At 39.7% G+C, this 21,663-nt stretch overlaps 1 protein-coding gene across 1 annotated transcript in view; it reads right to left on the reverse strand.

Moving 5' to 3' along the window:
• smad6b (SMAD family member 6b) overlaps window positions 1–21,072 on the reverse strand; it is a 35,843-nt gene extending 14,771 nt beyond the window's left edge. The window contains exons 1-3 of the mRNA XM_084409829.1: window positions 19,572–21,072; window positions 16,617–16,673; window positions 15,017–15,094 (exon numbers count right to left, since the gene is read on the reverse strand). Coding sequence (XP_084265955.1) covers window positions 15,017–15,094; window positions 16,617–16,673; window positions 19,572–20,358 — 922 coding nt within the window. The 5' untranslated portion in view covers window positions 20,359–21,072. The remainder of the gene's footprint in view (window positions 1–15,016; window positions 15,095–16,616; window positions 16,674–19,571) is intronic.
• Window positions 21,073–21,663: the final 591 nt, after the last annotated feature.

Below are 21,663 nucleotides of genomic sequence, written 5' to 3' on the forward strand. Positions count from 1 at the left end.
ACTGTTAAACTTAAAAGTACAATTAATTTTAGTGTTACTTGAGAACTCATTTAAAAAGGAGTATTAAAATGTATTTTGATAACTTTGTTTAAAACAATTAACATTTCATATGGTAATTTAGTTAAAAAGATCATTTAGAAAGCATTAAAAAGGTTGTGACTGTGGTCCTGAATCTGATGAGTGCACAAATGTTGAAATGTATGTTTTCTTGTATACATTGTTCAAAAGCTCATTCAATACAGACGAGTGAAGGCGAGAGCTGCGTCATGTGTGTTTCTTAAACCTTCTCCCGTTACTTTTTCCCTTTTTAAGGGTACAACACAGTCACAGTCATGTGTATATTAACTATTTTACAATGACTTTGAAAGTGCCTAAATATTGGTTTTAAAATACGTTTTTTAAGTCCTGTTCCTCTACTGTTAAAAAAAGTTAAAGGGATAGTTCACCCAAAAATGAAAATTACCTCATGATTTACTCACCCTCAAGCCATCCTAGGTGAATATGACATTCTTCTGCCAGACGAATACAATCGGAGTTATACAAAAAAAAAAATGTCCTGGCTCTTCCAAGCTTTATAATGGCAGTGAATGGAGGACGAAATTTTGAAGCCCAAAAAAGTGCATCCATCCATCATAAACGTACTCCACATGGCTCCGGGGGGTTAATAAAGGCCTTCTGAAGCGAAGCGATGCGTTTGTGTAAGAAAAATATCCACATTTAAAACTTTATAAACTAAATTAACTAGCTTCCGACAGACGGCCGTACACATCGATTTACGGCGAAAGAGTGACCTCTGCTCTGACAAAATGCATGACGCATTGATGAACGCGGAAGTGCAGAGGATAGAGCAAAACAAAACACCGGTCAGGAATTAGAAGTAAAAAATTAGCATTTTTAAAGAGAAATGTCAGAGGATTTCGAAATAAGAGGAGCTTGAGTTTGTTCCACATCCCTATTTGTTTGAACCGCGAGAGGCATCAAAAGCTCACGCTACTCCTACATCGCGCCACTTTAGCGTAAGTCGACTTGCGTAGGCCCTCTGCCGCAAGCTAGTTATTTTTACTAGCTATTATTTATTTATTTTATTCAAATTATTACTGTAAAAATATTATAAATTAAGTATTAAAAATATTAAATAATTAAGTATATTTAATAATTAAATGTGCTAGCACCTGGTTAAACTAGATTGTAGGTGCATGGTGAACAAGTAGTAGAGCGTGCTAAACTGTTTCATGTATTCGTCCGATTGTGTTTAGACCTTAGGCGGCACATTATAACCAAAAACAACAGGAATGAAGGAATATGAATTATGTATGAAAAAATGTGGACCATACATTGATCATATTGTATTTCAAACAATGTCTCGCGTTACATTTTTGCAGATGCGCAGGAGCGAGACTCCATTTGAGGTGGAACAACTAAAAGAAAAAGGCAGAAAAAGCGATTTGCAGGATCTGCTAGCACACACACCCCACCCTCCACACCACACCACACACACACACACAAAAAAAACATCATTTGGGGTGAGTTGGAGGTAATTAACTCTAAGTACAAAAAAGGGGGTTGATTTCAATGGTGATACTATGTGATTATCCACTAATGCTTTTAAAAACACCATGCAGGGAAGAGAAAAGGCAAGAAAAGAACCGCCTCGGGGTAAACACACGTCCATAGAGCTCTGGGCAGATCCAGAGCGAGAGAAAGATCGAGAGGAAAAACAGCAGCTTGTCATCTCTTCCCACCAAACTACAGGCCCACATCCCTGTCTTTTTCATCCCCTCTAATCCAGGGAATTCTGAAAAGATGAACTCATTCCTCCACAGCACTCCTGCCAGACCCTTTAACCAGAGAGGGAAACGGAGAGACAGGACAGAGAGAGAGAGAGAGAGAGAGAGAGAGAGAGAGAGAGAGAGAGAGAGAGAGAGCAAGAGAGAGAGACACTGTTGCTTTGGAAATTATGTGATCCTAACATTCATGGCAGCGAAGCTTTCTTGAATTGAACTGAACTGAGAGAGAGAGAGAGAGAGAGAGAGAGATGGAGAGGGAGGGAATGGAGGGGGAGTCTGTCTGAGTCTCTTATCCTGTGCCAAGGATTAGATTCCCTCCAGCTATTAGACTGTACCACTGCGCTGACAGGCAGAGGGGGAGAAAGACAAGAGAGTGTTTATGTGAGCAGGAGAAACAGAACAGTGAAGTTTTATGGTGGACAGAATTCATCTTTTGACGCCACTCTTGACAGGCCTGGGCATTCTTCTTCTCACTGGGGTCAGAGAGGGAAGCTGGAATTACGGTTGCCTGGACCAGGGGAAAAAGTGAAACATAACAAACAATGCAGGAATACTTTCCTCCCTCTCGCCTCTCTTTGGTACGGCTCTGATTTTTTAGACAACTATCACTACAGGGCGACTTACAACACACTAACGGGCCACATTTAGGCTGGCGTCTGTGCTATCTCTGCCATCAAAGACTGCTTTATCAGCCAGACGCACTAACTGGGGCGGCACTCTCACACAGATGGGTTTCTTTCTCTTTGACCCGTTCTCCTTTTCTTTCCTTCACTTCATTAATTTTAGAGTCTTTACTATTTTCTCAGGCTCCTTGTTTCCATTGCTGGGCTATAAAGTGGTCAGACAACAGAGTGCACAACTTTCTATACCATTTCTGTGAAAGGAAAGGAAACTATTGGATTAAAGACACCATGACAGTTTTGGGGCTGCTTTGAGGTTTGAAGTGCTAATTTAACTTTTAGTAGATATACATATTTAAAACACAACAAGTTGTTTTTCCTTTCAGGAAAACAGACAGAAAATACTGACTCATTTTGCACTACACAGATTTTTGCCCAATTAAATGCTCTCTAGAATGACAATGCGCTTTCCTTTAATATCACCTGCAACCGCCATCAGGGAGCAAAATCATGGTTCATGTCTGTGACATAACTAAAGCTAATTGGTGAAGTTGAAAAATAGCATATGTCCTGCCCCAACTTCCTGTTTATACAGGAAATACATCAACATTGGAATTGAAACTGCTCATCGAGCCATTTTACAGATTCTGTAATGGTGACAAAGTTAAAAAAAAAGTGAACAAAGAGAAAAACAACATTCAAATACATCCGATATATATGTATAGATATATACCTTTGTATGTATATATATATATATATATATATATATATATATATATAAACGGGATAAGGGTGACAAACAGTTAAAAAATAATATTAATTCACATTGGGCTGCACAACTGACAAAATTCACAGTTGTCGATTACTTATTATTGAAATCATGATTATTAATTTAGCTTAATATAATTTTTATAAAAATGTTGTGCAGGGCAATGCATGACGTATTCTTTTGTCCAGATCAAATCTGCAAATCTACTTTTCAAATCTACATTTCAAATAAATAATAATTAGTCACTGCATTGAAGCATTTACTTGTCTGTGATTGGTTACAATGCAGGTTAACATGCAAATAGACTATGACACAACAGGACGAGATAAAAATTAATTGCTGTAATTAAAAATGTTCATGATTCAATGCTGAAACCATAATTATTATTCCTTATTACATAACTTGTGCAGCCCTTAATTAGGCCAAGAAAAGACTATGCAATCTCAATATTTTTTCAATTTATTACAATGCAAATAAACAGAATTCACAGCCTAGAATTACAGACTGCAAGCGGATTGCACTGCAAATGGCGAGCATATATTTTAATCCCTTCGCTATGGCTCTATAGCGTTAATGACGACTTGGTCAAATGTGTCCAAGATTCACACCTCAGACCCATATAAAGCAGAGCTTAGCTAGTCAGATTCACTGAGTATCGCTGCTGCCCTGCCTCTCCGGATTCCTTAACACTCACTAGTGTTGACATTTCAACACATGGGCCATCTGAGCCCAGAGCAACAAATGAACGAATATGCGGTCTCCCCAGGTCAGATTGCTGGGCCTCAGCAATGATTTCCACAGCCGAGTCAAACGGTGCAAAGACCCACAGATCTGTGTACTGATCTCCACGGGTGAGACTTAGCCAGGACTGGGGGTTCCAAACCGAATTCCTTTACCATGAGAACAGACGGGGCAGTGTGAAGGACAAACTCCCAGAAATACAGACCTTGGCTTCTACAGCATGCTCGCAACATCACACTGCTGCTTCTTCTATAGGAGAGTGTGGGATAGGTTATTAGTTTGTGTTTGTATGGGAATGTTTACCACATTCTAGGTGCAATAAAGCAGATTAAAGGTGATTCTGCACAAAATCCAAGAAGCCATGAAAATATGTATTACTTAAAGGGATAAAAATTCTGTAATAAATCACTCACCCTCATGTCATTCCAAACCCGTAAGACTTTCATTCATCTTCGGAACACAAATGAAGATCTTTTTGATGAAATCTGAGAGTTTTCTGTCCCTCCGTTGACAGCTATGCAACTACCACTTACCGCTTCAAAAACGTCAAAAAGAGATTGTAAAACTAATCCATATGAATCGAGCAGTCTAGTCCAAATTTTCTGAAGAGCTTTATATGATGAACAGGTTGAATTTAGGCTTTTATTCACATATAAACATTCATCAACTCACACATCAGTTGTGGTAAGCAGAAGCTCAAGCATGTTCGCTTGTCGTGTCGAGAACCAATGAGGTTCATTCTCGTGTTACGCAGCACGTTTGAGCTTCCGCAAGAACCAATGAGATTTGTTCTCACACATCAAGCAGGTTCGGTTGATCTTCTGTTTATGTTTGCCGATCAATGTTTATATGTGAATAAAAGACTAAATTAGCGATCGAATCTCTTCAGAAAATTAGGACTAAACCGTTCGATTCAAATGGATTCGTTTTATGATCTCTTTCAAAAAAGTCAATGGAGGGACATAAAGCTCTCAGATTTCATCAAAAAGATCTTCATTTGTGTTCCGAAGATGAACGAAAGTCTTAAAGGTTTGGAACGACATGAGGGTGAGTAATTAATGACAGAATTTTCATTTTTGGGTAAACTAACCCTTTAAGCCATAAAGACCTGATGAATTATGAAACCCTTTCACTAATTACTCATCTGTCAGTTGTTAATCAAAACTTAAATCCAAAGCAAATTACATAGTATATTTCTTATGGGGACACTCCTTTTACACCACCCTCGAAAAATCAACCCCTTATAAAAAATAACTAATTACAACAATTTTAACTTTGTTTTTAGCAACAACAGCTTAAATGAATGCACTATAATTAAAAGAAACTGGCATGCAATGATTTATGATATTCAACCTCACAATTTGGACATGCACTACACAGCAGTGTTCCAACAGGCCAAATAATGTCAACTATCCAAAAACTCTCTCCCACTGGTTCCAGAGCAATCCTTATTGTTATTGAAGGAAAACAGGTACGGAAATACAGATACTCTATTATTCAAGTGATTATGATCTATTAAGTGTAACTTATCAGATAACCAGATTTTGATTACCGCAAATATCCCTGTCATAAAAGATATTTGCCATACATTAATGGAAAATGGGCTCTGGCAGCTGAGCGTTACACAGCAGGTACGGTTTCAGAGTATGGAGTCAGGCCAGTGGTTTTGAGACAGTTCTTGATCTCAGGTTAATTTAGGGCGAAAGCTGTGTATTTGGATACAGCTCATCTGCAAGGTGATGGACACATACTCAGCTCAGATGATGGCATGCTATTGATCGGCCCAATGGATCATAAACACTCAAGTCAATGCATCCTGACAGCCGTGCCGTCTTCGCCTTCTGTTTCAATCACAAAAGCTTGAAGCCACACACATGCGGGAAAGCTACGCAGCTGCTTTCTAAAACAAAGCAAACTGTTTATGTTCCCCTATTAAAAATGCACAGGTGAGCACTTCAAATAGTTTGTGAGGTTTCTGGCTTGTCAACATGAATGGAGAGACAGTTTAAGGCTCCAAGGCTTGGGCTTTGACCTTTAGAAATTGACAGCCTAAGTGATTATAAAGGGTGGGTTCTTCTCTTGCTTTCTGTTTATTGCCAATTCAAAATCTGAATACAAGTTTAGTTTTTCATGCTGATAAGTACACCACAAAGTTTCTGGATTGATAACCAAGTGACTGAATCGGAAACTTTGCTTTGATTGAGAGTGATAACCAATGGACAAGACAAAATGGGACAACATTTTAGTACTTAATTCAACAGGATTTGCTCTGGTACCGAAATTTTCCAGAAATGGTATTGGTACTGACTACTAAAATTTTGGTACCGTGACAACCGTAGCTCAAAATCCATGAAATATCCCACAATAAGCAGAAGTTAATAGGCTTGTTTACTGTGGGCTTTCAAAGTCCTCAATAAGGGCCACTGAGGTATGGCATGAACTCCCCATTGAGGGCTGTAATTGAATTTAGAAAGAGAGACCAAACTCTGGACACAGAGCAAATACATCCAGTTAGTGCGGATCAACTTAGTGTTCCTCTTGCTCTCCGGTGCTTACAAATCCTGTTTTGTGTCTCTGAGGGAGTCTTTTGTTCCACGCTTAGATTGACCAACAGGGCAAACTAAAACAGGTACAGTGTGCTTCGTCATACCACTAATCACATCAGAGAATGTGCTGCGGCTAAGTGAGTGAAAGAGTGAGTGATTGCAGTTTGATCGCCGGGCCTGACTCTCTCTGCCTCTCTTGCTATATCTCTATCTCTCTTTCCCTTATCTGTTTTGCAGTCATTAGCTTGAGAATCAAGGACTCTTAAATGTTAAGAAAAGCAGACGGATCCTTCTAGTCACTAGAATAAGTTGACTATTTTGAAATACCTGTGTGCTGTTTAGTGAAAGATTTTGTCAATGGCAAATGAATTGAATTATTTAATTATTCAAGTTACTTTCTTGACTTCTGTGAGGGTATAATAGAAGTCCCCCTTTTGGACATGCATATCCTGCTTGGTTAGTCTGAATAATATTTCCATAATTTTAAGCAGCAAACACAAGGGGGGGGGGGGACTCTCCTTGTGGAGTCCTGGAAAAATCCGAAAATATGCCAGTGCCAATATGAGTTAGCCTGACAAATGTGCGCTGCCTTCAACACTTTTGATCGTATAGCACCCGTTTCTAAAACAGGAGAACATCATCATTGCTTGGCCAAACTTGTGGAAAGAAAGAAAGGAAGAAACAGAAAAACAAAATTGAGAAATGAAACATTAAGAAGTCAAAAAACTCATTGCGCAAATGCACTGTGACAAATGTATCCAGTGTGAGAATAACATTACGTCAGAAAATTACTCACACAGTATCTAGAAGACATACACAAAACTGAAAGGAATAGTTCACCTAAAAATCACAAAGAATGAACGAAAAAATGACGGTGAGTGAACTAATCATTTAAAGACTAGCGCTCCTTTGTGCCCCATACACCATGTCTGTTTCTCTGTGTCTCTCTCTTAATGAAGGTTAACGTGAGGATGTTGGACTCCATGGGCCCCTGCAGTTAATCCACACAGTGCATTCTGCAGGCAAGAGGAATGCGTTGGCTCTCCCAGTTTTAAAAATACTGGCTGCCATAGGTCCCCACACAACTGTCAATGTTCCTCTGGGGAGGAAGGGGGGAAAACATTCTTCACTTTATTTTAGCTAGGCAATCAAACCGCAGGCCTAAATCACCGCTTGTTCGCCCCGGTGCCAGACTCGGGAATTTATAATTACCGGGAATCCGAAACTGGTTGGAAAATAAAAACGGCCTTTGCATCTACCACTGCCACCTTTTTTTGCCCGCTCCCCTCGGGGCGCAGGCCAGCTGAGGCCGAAAGCAAAAGCTTTTACGGTGACGGTCGCTCAACGGAGTATTGTTCCCCCTTCCTCAGCCTTGAGAGGAGGCTCGCTAAAACACTAAACTAACAGTTGGACATTCCATACATTTTTAATGGCATGGCTGCCTCTTTATTTGTTTCCCTAACCCCGTGGCCCGGACTGAATGAATGGCTCTATTGGAGGAGGCAGGCAGGCGCAGCGGCATACAGGGTGGAGGGAGAGGAGAGATGGGCTGCCCCAGCCTTCCCAGAGCGCATTGCAGGACTCGATCACTCACTCATTACTGGGTGGAGGTGGGGCAAGTGAGGAAATGATTACCTGTACAAATGGCCAGCATTTTTTCACAAGCTCTTCATAGGCGTGTCTTTTAAAATGGAGAGATACATTGGTCATATGTTGGATGATAAATAAGCATGCTTCATGTCACTGTGTAAGCCTGGCCTAAATTTTTTTATAATAATAAATAAATAAATAAAAACATTACTGGATTAGGGGACAGATAAATATTGCACCTGCATTTTGACGCTTTATGTAAATGCCTGATTGAAATGAAAGCCACACTCAATTACAAGAAAGAGTTATTATCATACTGCCAATAGTGACTCAGAAAGTCATTCTTGATATTGATTTTGTGAAATATGTGAAACTGATATCACAACAATACTGCATAGACAGACAGTCTGAGTTCTTTTGAAAAAGAAAAAAAAAAACTCCAATACTGCTTAACATTTATAAATATGTATAGCGGTCAAACCATGTGGATAGAAAACATACAATTTAATCAAATATTCCTCCTAACTCCAATTCCTCATTAAGAAGGCCGAGTTTCTTGTGCTCACACATGTAAATCTACAGACAAAAACACAATACAGTTTCAACGAGACATGATGAAAACAAAAATTTGCATGTCTTTTTCAGAATCTGTTGTGGGATACACTTTGTTGTGAATAATTCTGCTGTCTGCTACTGGCTGATGAGCATTTGTTTGCCTTGTTTATGTGTGTTATGTAAGGGGAAGAGGAAGTCGGTCATTCAGGACAGGAACACGCGATCAAGGAGAACTGTATGGATAGCCATGATTGCACGGTACCGCCTGTGTTATATTTACATACTGTGCATCTCTCCGTCAAAATTAAAAAAACAGAACATAACTTGAAATCAAACGAATGCCACACAGACACATGTATTCTCACACACGTATACGAAAGCACATCCTAACTCATCACCTCCAGACCGCTGGGCTTCTCTTCAACATTCCTCAGCTTCCCCCTGCCGTCAAAGGGGTAGTTGAGCAGCCACTGCACTACAAAACCCAGGCAAGCTTTTTAAAACAGGATGTTTGGCTGAGGCCTCCTTCCCCTCAAATAAACAATCCGCAGAACCTGATTTTCTGGAGGCAGGGTGGAAGTACTCCAGTCACATTATTTCCACATCCCGTATCCTGGAGCACTTGGGGCCCTGGGGGAGTGTGGGCAGGCTCTGGGGCTGCGGTGGAAACCCGAGGCCCCGTGCCAGGCAACGGGAATAGGGGAGAGGGAGAAAAAAGATAAAAGGAGGGAAAGAGCGAGAGGGGGAGAGATACCAAGGCTGGCCGAGTTGAGGGAACATAAGGGGGAGGGCAAAAGGGTGGCCCAGCACTGTCCACCCCACCGACCGTGGCTCATTTTTCACTGGCATAGTAACACCGTTACAGAGGCAGGGCAGGGTGTGCGTGTGTGGGACTGTTCTGTCTTTCTGTAATATGGACTGGCATGGGTTTTTAGGAAAGAGAGTGGAAACTGAACTGCAGAACTGTTTAGACGCATAAAGTTATATAACTCATCATCCGTAGTTTTGCTGTAAATGATGTAATACAGCTGATGTCACTCCCATGATCCTAGTTTACCTCAGCAACGGACGAAATACAGTGCAGTTAAAGTCTTCACATTCAAAAAAGGTCTGTAATCTTTCTCACACTCAGTGGTTTAAAGGAAACCGTCATCCTAAAATTCAAATTGTCAACTTACACACCCTCATTTCTTGAACGAGTGCTATTTTAATAATATCGATATACTATTATAGTTATTCATATTTTGAATAATCATATCTTTTTATATTTGCAGTTTTTGTCATTTTTATTAATTATTGTTTCTAAAGTTTTGGTTTCATTTCAGTTAATAATTGTATTATTTCAAATTAAACTTAGTTAGTTGCCAAGGCAACATTTCTTATTTTCATTTAGTTTAAGATTATTAAGTAACTACAACACTGTTTTTAATATGCAGAAACTCAAATTCAATTTGAGAAAGCAAGATTAACTTTAATTTCAAACTGTTACACAGGACAGTCATTTGGCTTCAGAATACTGGGGCGATTTTTATGGTACTTTCACAATGCTTTTTTTATTTTTTTACTGCTTGATAGTCACTGTATGTTCCTTGTCACTTTATGTTCTCATGTATAGAAAAGAGCAGCATATAAATGTTCTTTAAAACTTGGGTGATTAAAGGATGACAGAACTTTCATTTTGGGGTGAATTATCCCTTTAAAAGCCCAAACAAATCTGAAAGATTTAGGCATTGACAATGAAAAGATTCTGAAATACAGTCTAGGTGTATTCAGGCATCTGCAAGCCCGTTAATAAGTAGAAGGGAAGTCATCACATGCCTTTTTAAGGCTGTTCGAAATCTATGGATGCAATCAAATCAGTGGTAACCCGCACGCCGTCACATGCTTCGATTACTTTGTGTAATTGTTGTACTTCCAGATGCCCTTTTGATGCACTGTAGAAATGAGGTCAGGTCAGACTTAGACAGACTGGCATGTGTGTAGTGCTGCCAGTTTATCAACAACAACAACAAAAAAGTCTGTTTTGTGATTCTCTGAGAGGGAAAGTATGTGATTATGCTTGTGTCAGACTATCAGTCAAAACAAAACACATACTGGCCTGTAAAATGGCACTTTTATGAAAACAAAGACAATAAGTTGTACTGTCGATGCTGTGATCATCCGATGGTTCCTTGAGGCAGCAATGCTACCTGTTCTGCTCAGTTCGGATTCAACAAATGACGCTAACTCCTTTTCCACTAAAATGATGCAAATGTTGCTCTCTGAACCAGCAAGTCTGAGCAAAACCAGAATAGATCCAGAATGGACACCAACACCAGCAGTAACATTCTGTTGATTGGGGGGAGGTCTCACTGGCTTTGGTTTTCAGTGAACAGTTGAACGAGGCTGTCAATGCTTTCCATTTTTAAGACACTGATAGATCTCAATTAGGGACGCCATCCAGGCTGTGAGGGCAGTGTAAACATCACAAAGCACCAAGAGAGAACCCAGAGTAAAATTACAGAACACCAAACCAATACCTCTCTATACCTGACTGAGCCTTTCCTCCTACTCAGGCCAGAACGGCTCTTCATAAACCTACCCGCACAGCCAACCGACCGCTTTTCCTACTTTCCCAAGAAAAATAAACTCAACAAAACATAATGGCTCCACAGGGTTCCTCAGAGGGATGCGGGGTCTCTCTTAAAGCGATGACACAACCACAGTAAGTTCTCACTGTGATTGCAACGTCTCAGGGTATGAACGCATATGCATGAAAACATGTTGCGTTTGCTTCTTTTTTTCCCATCCGGTGACAAATTCTGGTGGGTTTATTAGGGTGCATCTCTCAGCTGTAGCACATGACTGGTCTGAAAATGATTTGTAAACAGCCACTGGTCATCACACAGACTAATAATCACTGGAAAAACAATTATACTGGGATGAGCATCATTCAGAATTCAATTGAGAGTTTTTCATTTCATAAGAAATTAAAGTAGACAGACAGACAGACAGACAGACAGACAGACAGACAGACAGACAGACAGATAGATAGATAGATAGATAGATAGATAGATAGATAGATAGATAGATAGATAGATAGATAGATAGATAGATAGATAGATAGATAGATAGATAGATAGATAGATTTTTAAAAACAATTATTAATATAAAATTCATAACTAATAATTTATACAATAAATGAACTTTCATTTTATGGACCAGTATAGAAAAACTAGAATACAATTATCTGTTTTAAATTTGTAAGAACTTCTATTTAAAATCCAATATAACGTCCAGTGAGCGTATCCCATTCAATTCAAAATCGTGACAAAATTGCGCCCACCATTATGATCATGCTGACATTCTCAGTCAGCATCAGAAGCACAGGGTACGAGGAGACCACCTCCTCCCAATACAGGGACTTGTGAACCTCAAAGATCACAAAAACCCCAATACAGAGAGGAAACACAAACTCACATGCATGCAGTTATACAGGAAGTAATGAGACCTACTTCAAAGAGCATAATTCTGATCTCCACACGGCCACAACAAGGAGTGAGGAAACAGGTGGGCTGCATTACAACCCAGTCACAGCTACAGAATGTGACTGAAACACACACACACATTTTTACAGACACACGTGTAGCACATCACGACCACATGTTTCGACGGCTATGCTTTGAAAACATAGTGAACACTTAATCAATAGCTGTTCGTTGACACAGTGTAGACATCAACTGACAAACACAGTTGCTTTTAAACGAGAGGAACTGCGGGTGAAACGGCGAGCTAGATACAAACAACACAAACAGACAGAGGTGTACCCAAACACACAGAAGCGCACACATCACAGACACCAACACAAACACGCAGAAATATTCACACGGATTCCAGAATGTGCCACCAAAAAAAAAAAAAAAAAAATGCAGGAAATCTTATGGAAACTCAAAGATTTGAGCTGAAAAATCGAACGCAGTGCGCTTCAAACAAACTCATTGAGGCCTCAAAGATCTACTACATAAATAGCCTCAGATCTCAAGCTTGGTCTTTCAAACCAAGACACCAAATTCTCTAAAATCTTGCCCTTGGGCGGCAGGGAGTTTTCATCAGACTCGTTGAGATGTGTTCTGTTGCTATTGTCAGACAGAGTGGATGAGTGTTCAGAGCAGGAGTTACACTCGCCCAGGGGGCTGCAATCTGCTCCCCTCCCACCTTCGGGCCCCCTGGCCTCACTTTTAAGAGCTTTACTAGTTCCTGCATGTGGGTGGGGTGGGATAAGGGACTCAGAGTGGGTGGATGGCCATATGCATGAACGCTTTTAGATCCTAGAGTTTCTTTTCTTTCTTTACAGGTAGCATAAAGGAAAGGGATGAATTTCCATAGGTCACTCTCTCCAAATCTACATACCTTATGTTGGTTTATTTGGACAGAGACGCCTATGGAATTTTTAACAAATTCAGGTACTGGCATTTTTGTAAACCTGTTCAATGCCTCACAAAAATGTATTATGAGCTGTGCTGAAAAATACTTTTCCAATTTCCAATTTCCTTGTACGGATACACCGGTATTAATATTCTTGCCAATACATTATTAAAATTAAAAATTACATTTAAAAAACAGTGTTGCTAAAACTTTTTAAAGGTTAAGTGAACATTAGACAATGGCAAAAGTAAAGACCTGTTCACAGCAAGAATGATGACTATAAAGATAACTATATTAGCATCCACACCAGCGAACGATATCGTTCTGTTTATTATAATCGCGCGCAGAAGTTTTGTCGTCTTCCGCTTTAAAATGCTCTAGTTCGTTAAAGCAGGATGGATTCTGATTGGCTGTCAATGTTTTTATCATTCATTAGCTGGAAGAAAATAATTTCTCTGTGCCCTTATCATTAAAGTTACAGGTGCGGACTGCTATTCTTTTATATTTAGAACTATATCTTTATCATTATAGTTATCGTCATTGGTGAGAATAGCTTTAAATTCAAAAAATTAATTTAGGAATCACAACATTATAAAAAAAGAGTATTCATTTCCCAAACATTACATTTAACAGTGATACTAAAACAATTGAAAGGTTAAGTGAGCATTGGATTATGGAAAATGTAATCTATGTGTAAAAAAAGGGGAAATGAGCATGCATAATTACATACTAAATAGCAACAATATTTGCCGATAACCAACATGGCACCCTATATTTTTTATAGTATAGGATAATAATAAACATATAGTTGAAAATGATCCTGCATGCAAGCTAAAAAGGCCTGACTATGAACCTACAAGCACATCATAGTTCACACAGACCCAATCCAGAGAAAAAACATCTCAGCAAGCATTTGACACATCATTTGTTTGCACAAGGAGTGTCGCCAGCCTGTGAAGTGGTGGTGACAGGGTGCACGAAGCCACAAGCTCAGGTAGCTCCTTCTGGGAAAGGGGGCAGATTGACCCGCTCGCTTTGAATGCTATTTCTAGCACTGCAAAACAAGGACTTAGCCTTTCTGTCTCTGCGGCCATGATCCTCCGCATACACTGAGCGGTTCCAGTTTTATGAGAGAAACATGTTGGTTTCATTCCATAAGAGGGGAGTGTTTCATCTCAAACCATGACACAAAACTGTTTCTCCTCTATTCTCTCAGTGTGGCCCTTTCACAGGAACGGAAAAAAAGCCCACTCCGGTCAAGATAGAGCCATAAAGGCTGATCCGTGTGTGCGTGTTCCGATACGCGCCGTTGTGTGCAGAGCGTATAACGTGACTCGGTGTGCTCGAGTGTGTGTGTGTGTGTGTGTGTCCCTGCGAGCTTGGATCTTATTACAGTTTGATCCCACTCAAATATTTCTGAAAGAAAACAGAGGAGGGGAGGCAGGCTCTATGGCCAGCCAACACGGCCCACTGAACCTCTGCTGGGCTCACAATGAGAGCTTTATCTCCACTCCTAATGGCCTTTAATGAGGAGGAGCAAAGCACAACATAAAAACCAAATTACCTGCAAAGTTTGCTCATTTATTCAAACACACTCCATGGGAACTCGCAGAACTTAGGACAGGGGAAGGAATGCCTTGCTGTTTTCTTTGCATTTTAGACTTTTACCGAGCACTTTACCCCTTCCTGACCCTGCAAACAAATGCAAAACTATGTCTATGGAATAACTGCTGCCCAACTTTGAGATTTGTATTACAAAAAAAGGAGACTAAAAGGGAAAACACCCGCTGCATGCTCACTGAAAAAAAGTGAGCATGCAGAGGGAAAAAAGTAAATATCTGGTGCAAGGTCACCATCACAGGCACGTAGCCTTTGTTTGAACAAAGATGTTACCACATGAGCTCTCCGGGACTGGAAAAAACAGCAACAAGTCTGACAATGGTATCACAGGCCATGCTGACAGAGCAACACTACATTTCAGAGCCGAAATATTTTTAAACTCACCTGAGAATTCCCCTTGGGTGACGTTAGGCGAGCTGGCAGCCTCTGTTTCAGTGTAAGACAGTGTGGAATCTGACAGATCTGAGGAGATAAAGGATCTGGTTAGAGTTTGTAGTTAATTCGAAATTTCAAAAAATATTTTTCATTTGATGATACAACTAGGATTGTTAAAATACTGGTAAAAAGCAACATGCCATTGGTTTAATTTAAATTATTAATATTTATATTATATAAATAATACAGTTTAAAAGATTGGGGTAAGTATGTGTTTTTTTTTTTACAAATATAACACTTTTATTTAGCAAGGATGCATTAAATTGATTATTAATTGATTACATTTATAATTCAATAATTTCAATAATTAAAATGATTTCAAATAAATGTTTTTTTTTGTTCACTTTCTATTCATTAAAAAATCCTGAAGAATCATTCATTTTTTAAATTATAATCATATTTCACAATATTACTGTTTTTACTGTATTTTTCATTAAATAAATGCAGCTTTGGTGAGCTTAACAGACTTCAAAAACATTAATAAATCTTACGACCCCAAACTTTGAACAGTAGTGTACAATTTATAAAGCGTTTTACATAAAGTTCTGTCAGGACCACTATCGTCAAATACGGTTGACAATTAGCATACAGTTTGGATTGGCGGAATGGTTCCGTTCTGGGCAAGAACTCCCTGCGCATCCATGCAGCCTAGCATGGATAAGGGGAATCAGAATGCCAAATCCTGACTGACGAGAGGAGGAGCTGGGGATGGAGGAGGGTAATTAGATCCTGAGAAACGCAATAGCTGCTGATAACACTGAAGGAGCTTATATATGTATACAGTGATAGGCGTCGTATTCGTATAGGTAGACGTGGATCAGCTGAGAGTCAGCTGACGTGAGCTTGACTAACGTGACCTGCCAGAACTGACGCTACACTTTGATAAGTGTGTTCACTAGCATATTAGTTATTGCTTTGCTATTGAGTATTGAGAAATTTCATTGGTATTGGTATAAACAGTAGAAATGTTGAGCATAAATATGTGTTATCAGGCTGCTCTCTGCCTTCTGAGATGTGGATCTCTAAAAAAAAAGCAATCACAATTAACAAGCCGAGCTGCAAACCACCAATGCATCAGTTCCAGATGCTACCCTCTCTCCACCCCACCTCCCGTCAACAGTGTGCCCGATGTTGAGCTATGGCACTGAGAGGATATCCCAGCCCAGTGCCAGGCCCCAGCATCCCTCACAACATACAGGGCCCAGCCCAGGCCGGCTCCAGATTGGCATGCTGAAAATGGGCCTGCCGGATACTGGCTGCAGCCTCCACTGGCTCTCAGTTGGTCACTGTGCCTAATTGCCACCATTAAAATTCTTCACGTTGTTCTACTTTTTGCTTCCCCTTTGGCTCTCCGTAAAGCCAGGGATTCAACCGGTGGATGACAACTGATGGCACTGACTTATTTTGGCTAGGTCATTTTGTTACACAGATTACTTTATTAAATTTGTCAGTAAATGATCTCCCATCATCTGTTCCCTCAGAATGTACATGCACAACAACTTAAATAAATACATATTTAATCAGCAATTAGAGCGTGTGTGAAACTTACCCAGTGGCTTGTGTTCTTCGCTGGGGGAAAGTCTTGAGTATGGAGGAGGGGGTGACTCTAAAATATAACAAGAGTATGATTATAATTGGAATAGAAAAATATGGGAAAATTAATTATAGATATATTATTTAATCCTGACAGACTATATTGGGTCTATGACAACAATAAAAAAAACTTTTATTTTAAATGAAAATACACAATGTTGACAACATGGAGTATTTTCTACGGCACTGTGGAAAATGTATGCATAGGTCCATATGGAATCTGCATACACAAAACTACATAGAAAGTATTTCTACAAAATTAAAACGCCTGCCATTTACAAAGATCTACACATTCCCTGCTCACGTACAGGATTATTAAACATTTTTTACTAATTTTATAATTCTCTGAGATATCATTAAGAGTGTACTACTCTTATTCATATTATTATTCACATTTGACCATGTTTAACACCATTCCGGAGTTCAATTCCCCAGAATCACACAGATTTTCACTAAAATCAGAGCAGATAATGTGAGAGAGAAAAAACGTAGGTGCTGCATGTTATACATCAACATTTTGCAACAAATATTACACCTGAAAAACATAAATCACAAATGCTCAAACTTAATATGTATATCTTAATAGCAGCTCAGTTTAAAACTTTAATTCTCTGGTGAATAGCCTATATTCTGACCACTATGGGTTTTTTTTTATTATTAAAATAAAATATTTTAATATAACAAACACCTCGGATAAAAAAAAACCTTTTATCACTGAATTTCGGTGGGCCTGTAAACAAACTTTTTGTAAACACACACACAATAATAATGTGCAGAAGTTAAATATAGGCCTATATACAAATATTTCATTCATTTTAGTCTTGAGGCAAATCTCATCTGAAGCTGAATAAAACACTGCCTGTTTTAGGTGATTCACCATTTAATGGCATGGACATCAATCAAAGATTTTTCCATCTAAAATTAATACAAAAAGCCTACTTGTATAAGCCTGTATATAATTAAGTTTTTCATCTTTTAAAAATCGCAAAACCTCATCTAGTAACAATGGAAACCACTAAAAGTTCGACGGCACAAAGGGGGGAAAAAATGTCTCTGGACAAGTAATGACCTCGCCTTATGGTAGTGGGGGAAAAAGAAAAGCATAATGTGGACTGTCTCTTTAAGAGTGGCGGCAGTAATTGCCAGGATCCTAAACTCAGTCACTCAGATACACAGCGAGTCAGTCTGGCGCCAGTTGTATGCAAACTGTATATTACCGCCACTCCTTCACCTAAATAGCATGAGGGGTCCTCCTCGGGAAAAAAGCGACTTTTAAAGTGCAACTTGAAACTGATATCATTTCAAAGCGATAAAGTCTTTGCAAAAAAAGGAAACGTAGCCTAAACACTGCCATCTTATAAAGCTACAACAAACACAAAGCAAAATAAAAGTATGTATCGCTAAACATTGATAGTAAAAGATAGTTTCTTTATAGCCCTTGCTAAATACATGGACATGTTTGCTTAAACACTGTTTTAGGCTACGTGATAAATGCTCTCACGGGCATAGGGCAACACCTGAACAATAGGATTTCTCTCTTTAACGTCGTCTGTGAAAATTAACCTTGAAAAAACCCGTCACAGCCATTGATGGAGTTTGAAGATTGAGAGGGCTCTGTTGTTCAATCGCATGAAAGAAATACCATCTTCATGGGGACACGCATGAGCGCCTGTGAGCTATGTGTGTCTCTACAGAGAACAGAGGGGAGAGAGAGGGGCTGCTGTCTCCCTCAAGCGTCTCTGCTCTGAGAAACTCCAATAAAACGCTGAGCAAAGAGTGTAATTGTCAGCTTGAAGCCTTTGATTAAAAAGTATCTCTTAATATGTGAGGATTTATTATGGAAAAACTGACTTATAGGTTGCCAAGTGCCTCAGGTTCCCAATGGTATCTTCACAAGATGCCAATCTATACTGTCAATGAATGCTAGGAATTCTAACCGTTAACCCATCAATCTGTTGGAATTTTACTTTTTTGAGACTGGAGATTTGGTTGAGATAGACTAAACATGTCACAATAACATCTGATATGTAGAGATTAACAATTATTGGTGATTATGGGCCTTGTGAGAGGAAATAATCCAGCAGTTGACAATAGCCTATTATTGCTAAATGACTAAGGACCTGGTAGGATTGAAAATGTTTTTTAAGCTTCTTGAACCGCTTGGTCTTAGATTTAAGATCTTTTAGGCCACACAGACAGTGTTCTCAAGGACAATTCTCAAAAAAAAATAAATAAAAAAAAATGCCTATATAGGCTATAATAACTACACTCTAACCAATTATTCTACTGCTCAACTATTTGAGGCAACTAATTGGAGAATATTACCTATTGACCAGCAAAAAAATTCATAAACCCAGTAGAGTAATTGTATCAAGGATAAGGTAACAAATGCTGTCTATCTTCAATTCAGTAGCTGCAATTAAGACGATTAAAACCGCCATGCATTTTTATGTAGGTTAATTATGTTTGTATTTTATTTCTGCCAATGTAGTTTCCTGGTAACAACTTGATTGTTGGGAAATAATGAAGAAGCAGAAAATAAAAACAGTACAGTACAGAGCTTGTATACATTATAATGTGCAAATTCAAAATGTAATTATTTAAGTCACTGTTGTCAATACTGTACATTTAAAGCACTGAAACGTAATTGCTTACTTTTTAATAATAACATTAGCCTTTTTTTTTTTTTACACTGAAAAGCAACGCTAAATTCTTCTTTGCTACTGCACTCAATTTTATCAATGGCATTCTGTAGTATATGAATCACTGTAACAACACAGCTCCAATGCAACTGTTGGGGAAACCCTGAGGAAAGAGCTTTGGCGTTGCAGCAGGTGTAAAGCAAAGCATAATAATGAGAAATATAGCTGAAGTTTTAGACATAATAATCGCCAGAGGGATCTTCGCTTACCTGGCCCACAGAGTCGGCTGTAATGATATGGATTGCAGCACACCACCGGACCGTCCTGAGCTCCGAAGCTCTTGCACTCACAGAGCGCTTTAAGCTGGGCCGTGTGCTGCAGGTCTGACCACCGATAAAGCTTACAGATGAGCAGCTGTGGAGGAGCCATGTGGCCGCCTAACCGCAGCTCGGTCCGCGATACCATCACGCAGTCGCTCGGCATCCCTCCTTTGGACTCCACGGCTTCCAACAAAGTATCCAAGGTTTTCTCCTTTAGCCTTTTTAATAGCGAATAGGTGGCGGTCTTGAGCTCCTGCTCCATGACGGAGCGAGGTTTCGTCTCCTGGCTCTCAAGAGGACCGGGGTCCCGAGAAGAACCAATGTTCCTCAGCACGAACTGGCACGAGCCAGGCTCCGGGTTTCTAGATCCAGAATGATGGTCCCGATCTTTAAATAAACAGCAAGTGACTGTTCTACAATCGCTGTCCTGCACAGACCGAGGGCTTCCCATCGTACACACCGTACCCCCATCTTGGTCCAAAACGCCCCCTGAGGTGCCACCACCGCTGCTCTCAGTGGGATTCCTCGTACACACTTCCCCATAGTCCACGCCAGGCGACCCGCTCGGGGTCATCGGTCTGAACTCCGTCTTGGGAATTTTCTCTGGGTTGGTGCCAAGCAGATCGTCTCGAGACCCCTCGCCGCTTTTGCCATATCCATCGCCCCCCTCTTTATCTGGAATCAAACGGCTTCTCCAGAGTCGCCGCACAAGACCTGAGCGTTTCGTCCTGAACATACGACAACTTGAAACTCTAGATGAGTTATTTACGTTCAGATCTTAGCGATTTAAAACTATTTCTGAGCTCGTGCAACATTAATGTTGGTCGAATGCCGTGCAGCGCGTGCACACAGCCGAGCACCATATATTGGTGGCAAAACCACAACATTAGTTTTGAAGGCACAATGTTATATTGCATTAAAAACAGAAAACGTCAAACAACCGCAAGGCTACACAGAAACGCATTCATCCTAGAAGAACGCTGTCAGTAGCCTACATGTGAACACCGTTTGGAAAGTTTTTAGATTTTAAATGCACTAAGGGTTTTAACTACAGCAAATACATTTGTTGTAAAAAAAAAAAAAAAAAAAAAAAAAAAAAGGCTACGCGAAAGGCTACACTAGTCGCGCGCTCTCAAATGTTTTCGGACTTTGAAACACGTTCAAATCCACTCTTCAACAGCGGGTCTGGTGACATGAATGAAGCTGCTCCTCGGCGAATTAAATCCACAGACAATTCCTCACAGAATTCACTATTCCGGTTGTTTTCCACTATTCCAGCGCACTCTTTTTTTGCGATCCAAAAATATCCTTATGCGCGCGCCGGGGCCAGAAAAAGGAACAATCCGTGGACTTATAGTGTGCTTCTGGTTCCGTGTTCAGACCTGGTCAAACTGCAACCCAGATCTCTCTCTCTTTCTCCGTTTCTCTCCCTTTTTCCTTTTTTTCTCTCCCTGTCACACACACACATACACACACACACATAGGGCCCCCGAGGAGAGCGATGGAGCCATTGGCTGACTACCATCATGTGCTAGTCTAGACACTTTGGCGGCTCTGAGCTGCACTGATTGTTGCGCAAACAAGGTTTCAAGTTTCTTAACTCTTAAAGGCGTAACATCCATCTACTTCTATTTCTTCATATATCCTAAGATGATTGTTTATTCTAAGCAGAAGAAGAATTGCGAGTAAATTAGAACTAATGTAAAAATCCAAGAATTATTTAACAAACATTTCCAAGATGATGTCAATGCGACTTTACTGCGGTCATAACTTTATTTCGAGTTTTGTGGAGTCGGAAGCTGTTTGCATGTGTCTACACTCTACAACTTACCGTTCTTCTTTTTTTAATACAAAAGATCATCTAATATATGCATACGACATTCTACAATGGGATCTGCACAGGATAATAACAAACCGTTCAAAGTCTTTAAAGGTGCACTCAGAAAGTTTTGATTTATATTTAGCAGCCTCTTAATTACTGCAAAAGTACCATACGTTTTGGACATTATACTGACACCTATAGGCTTGGATGCATTAAGTT

The sequence above is a fragment of the Rutilus rutilus genome (assembly GCF_951802725.1).
Source record: "Rutilus rutilus genome assembly, chromosome: 5".
Classification (NCBI taxonomy): Eukaryota; Metazoa; Chordata; class Actinopteri; order Cypriniformes; family Leuciscidae; genus Rutilus; species Rutilus rutilus.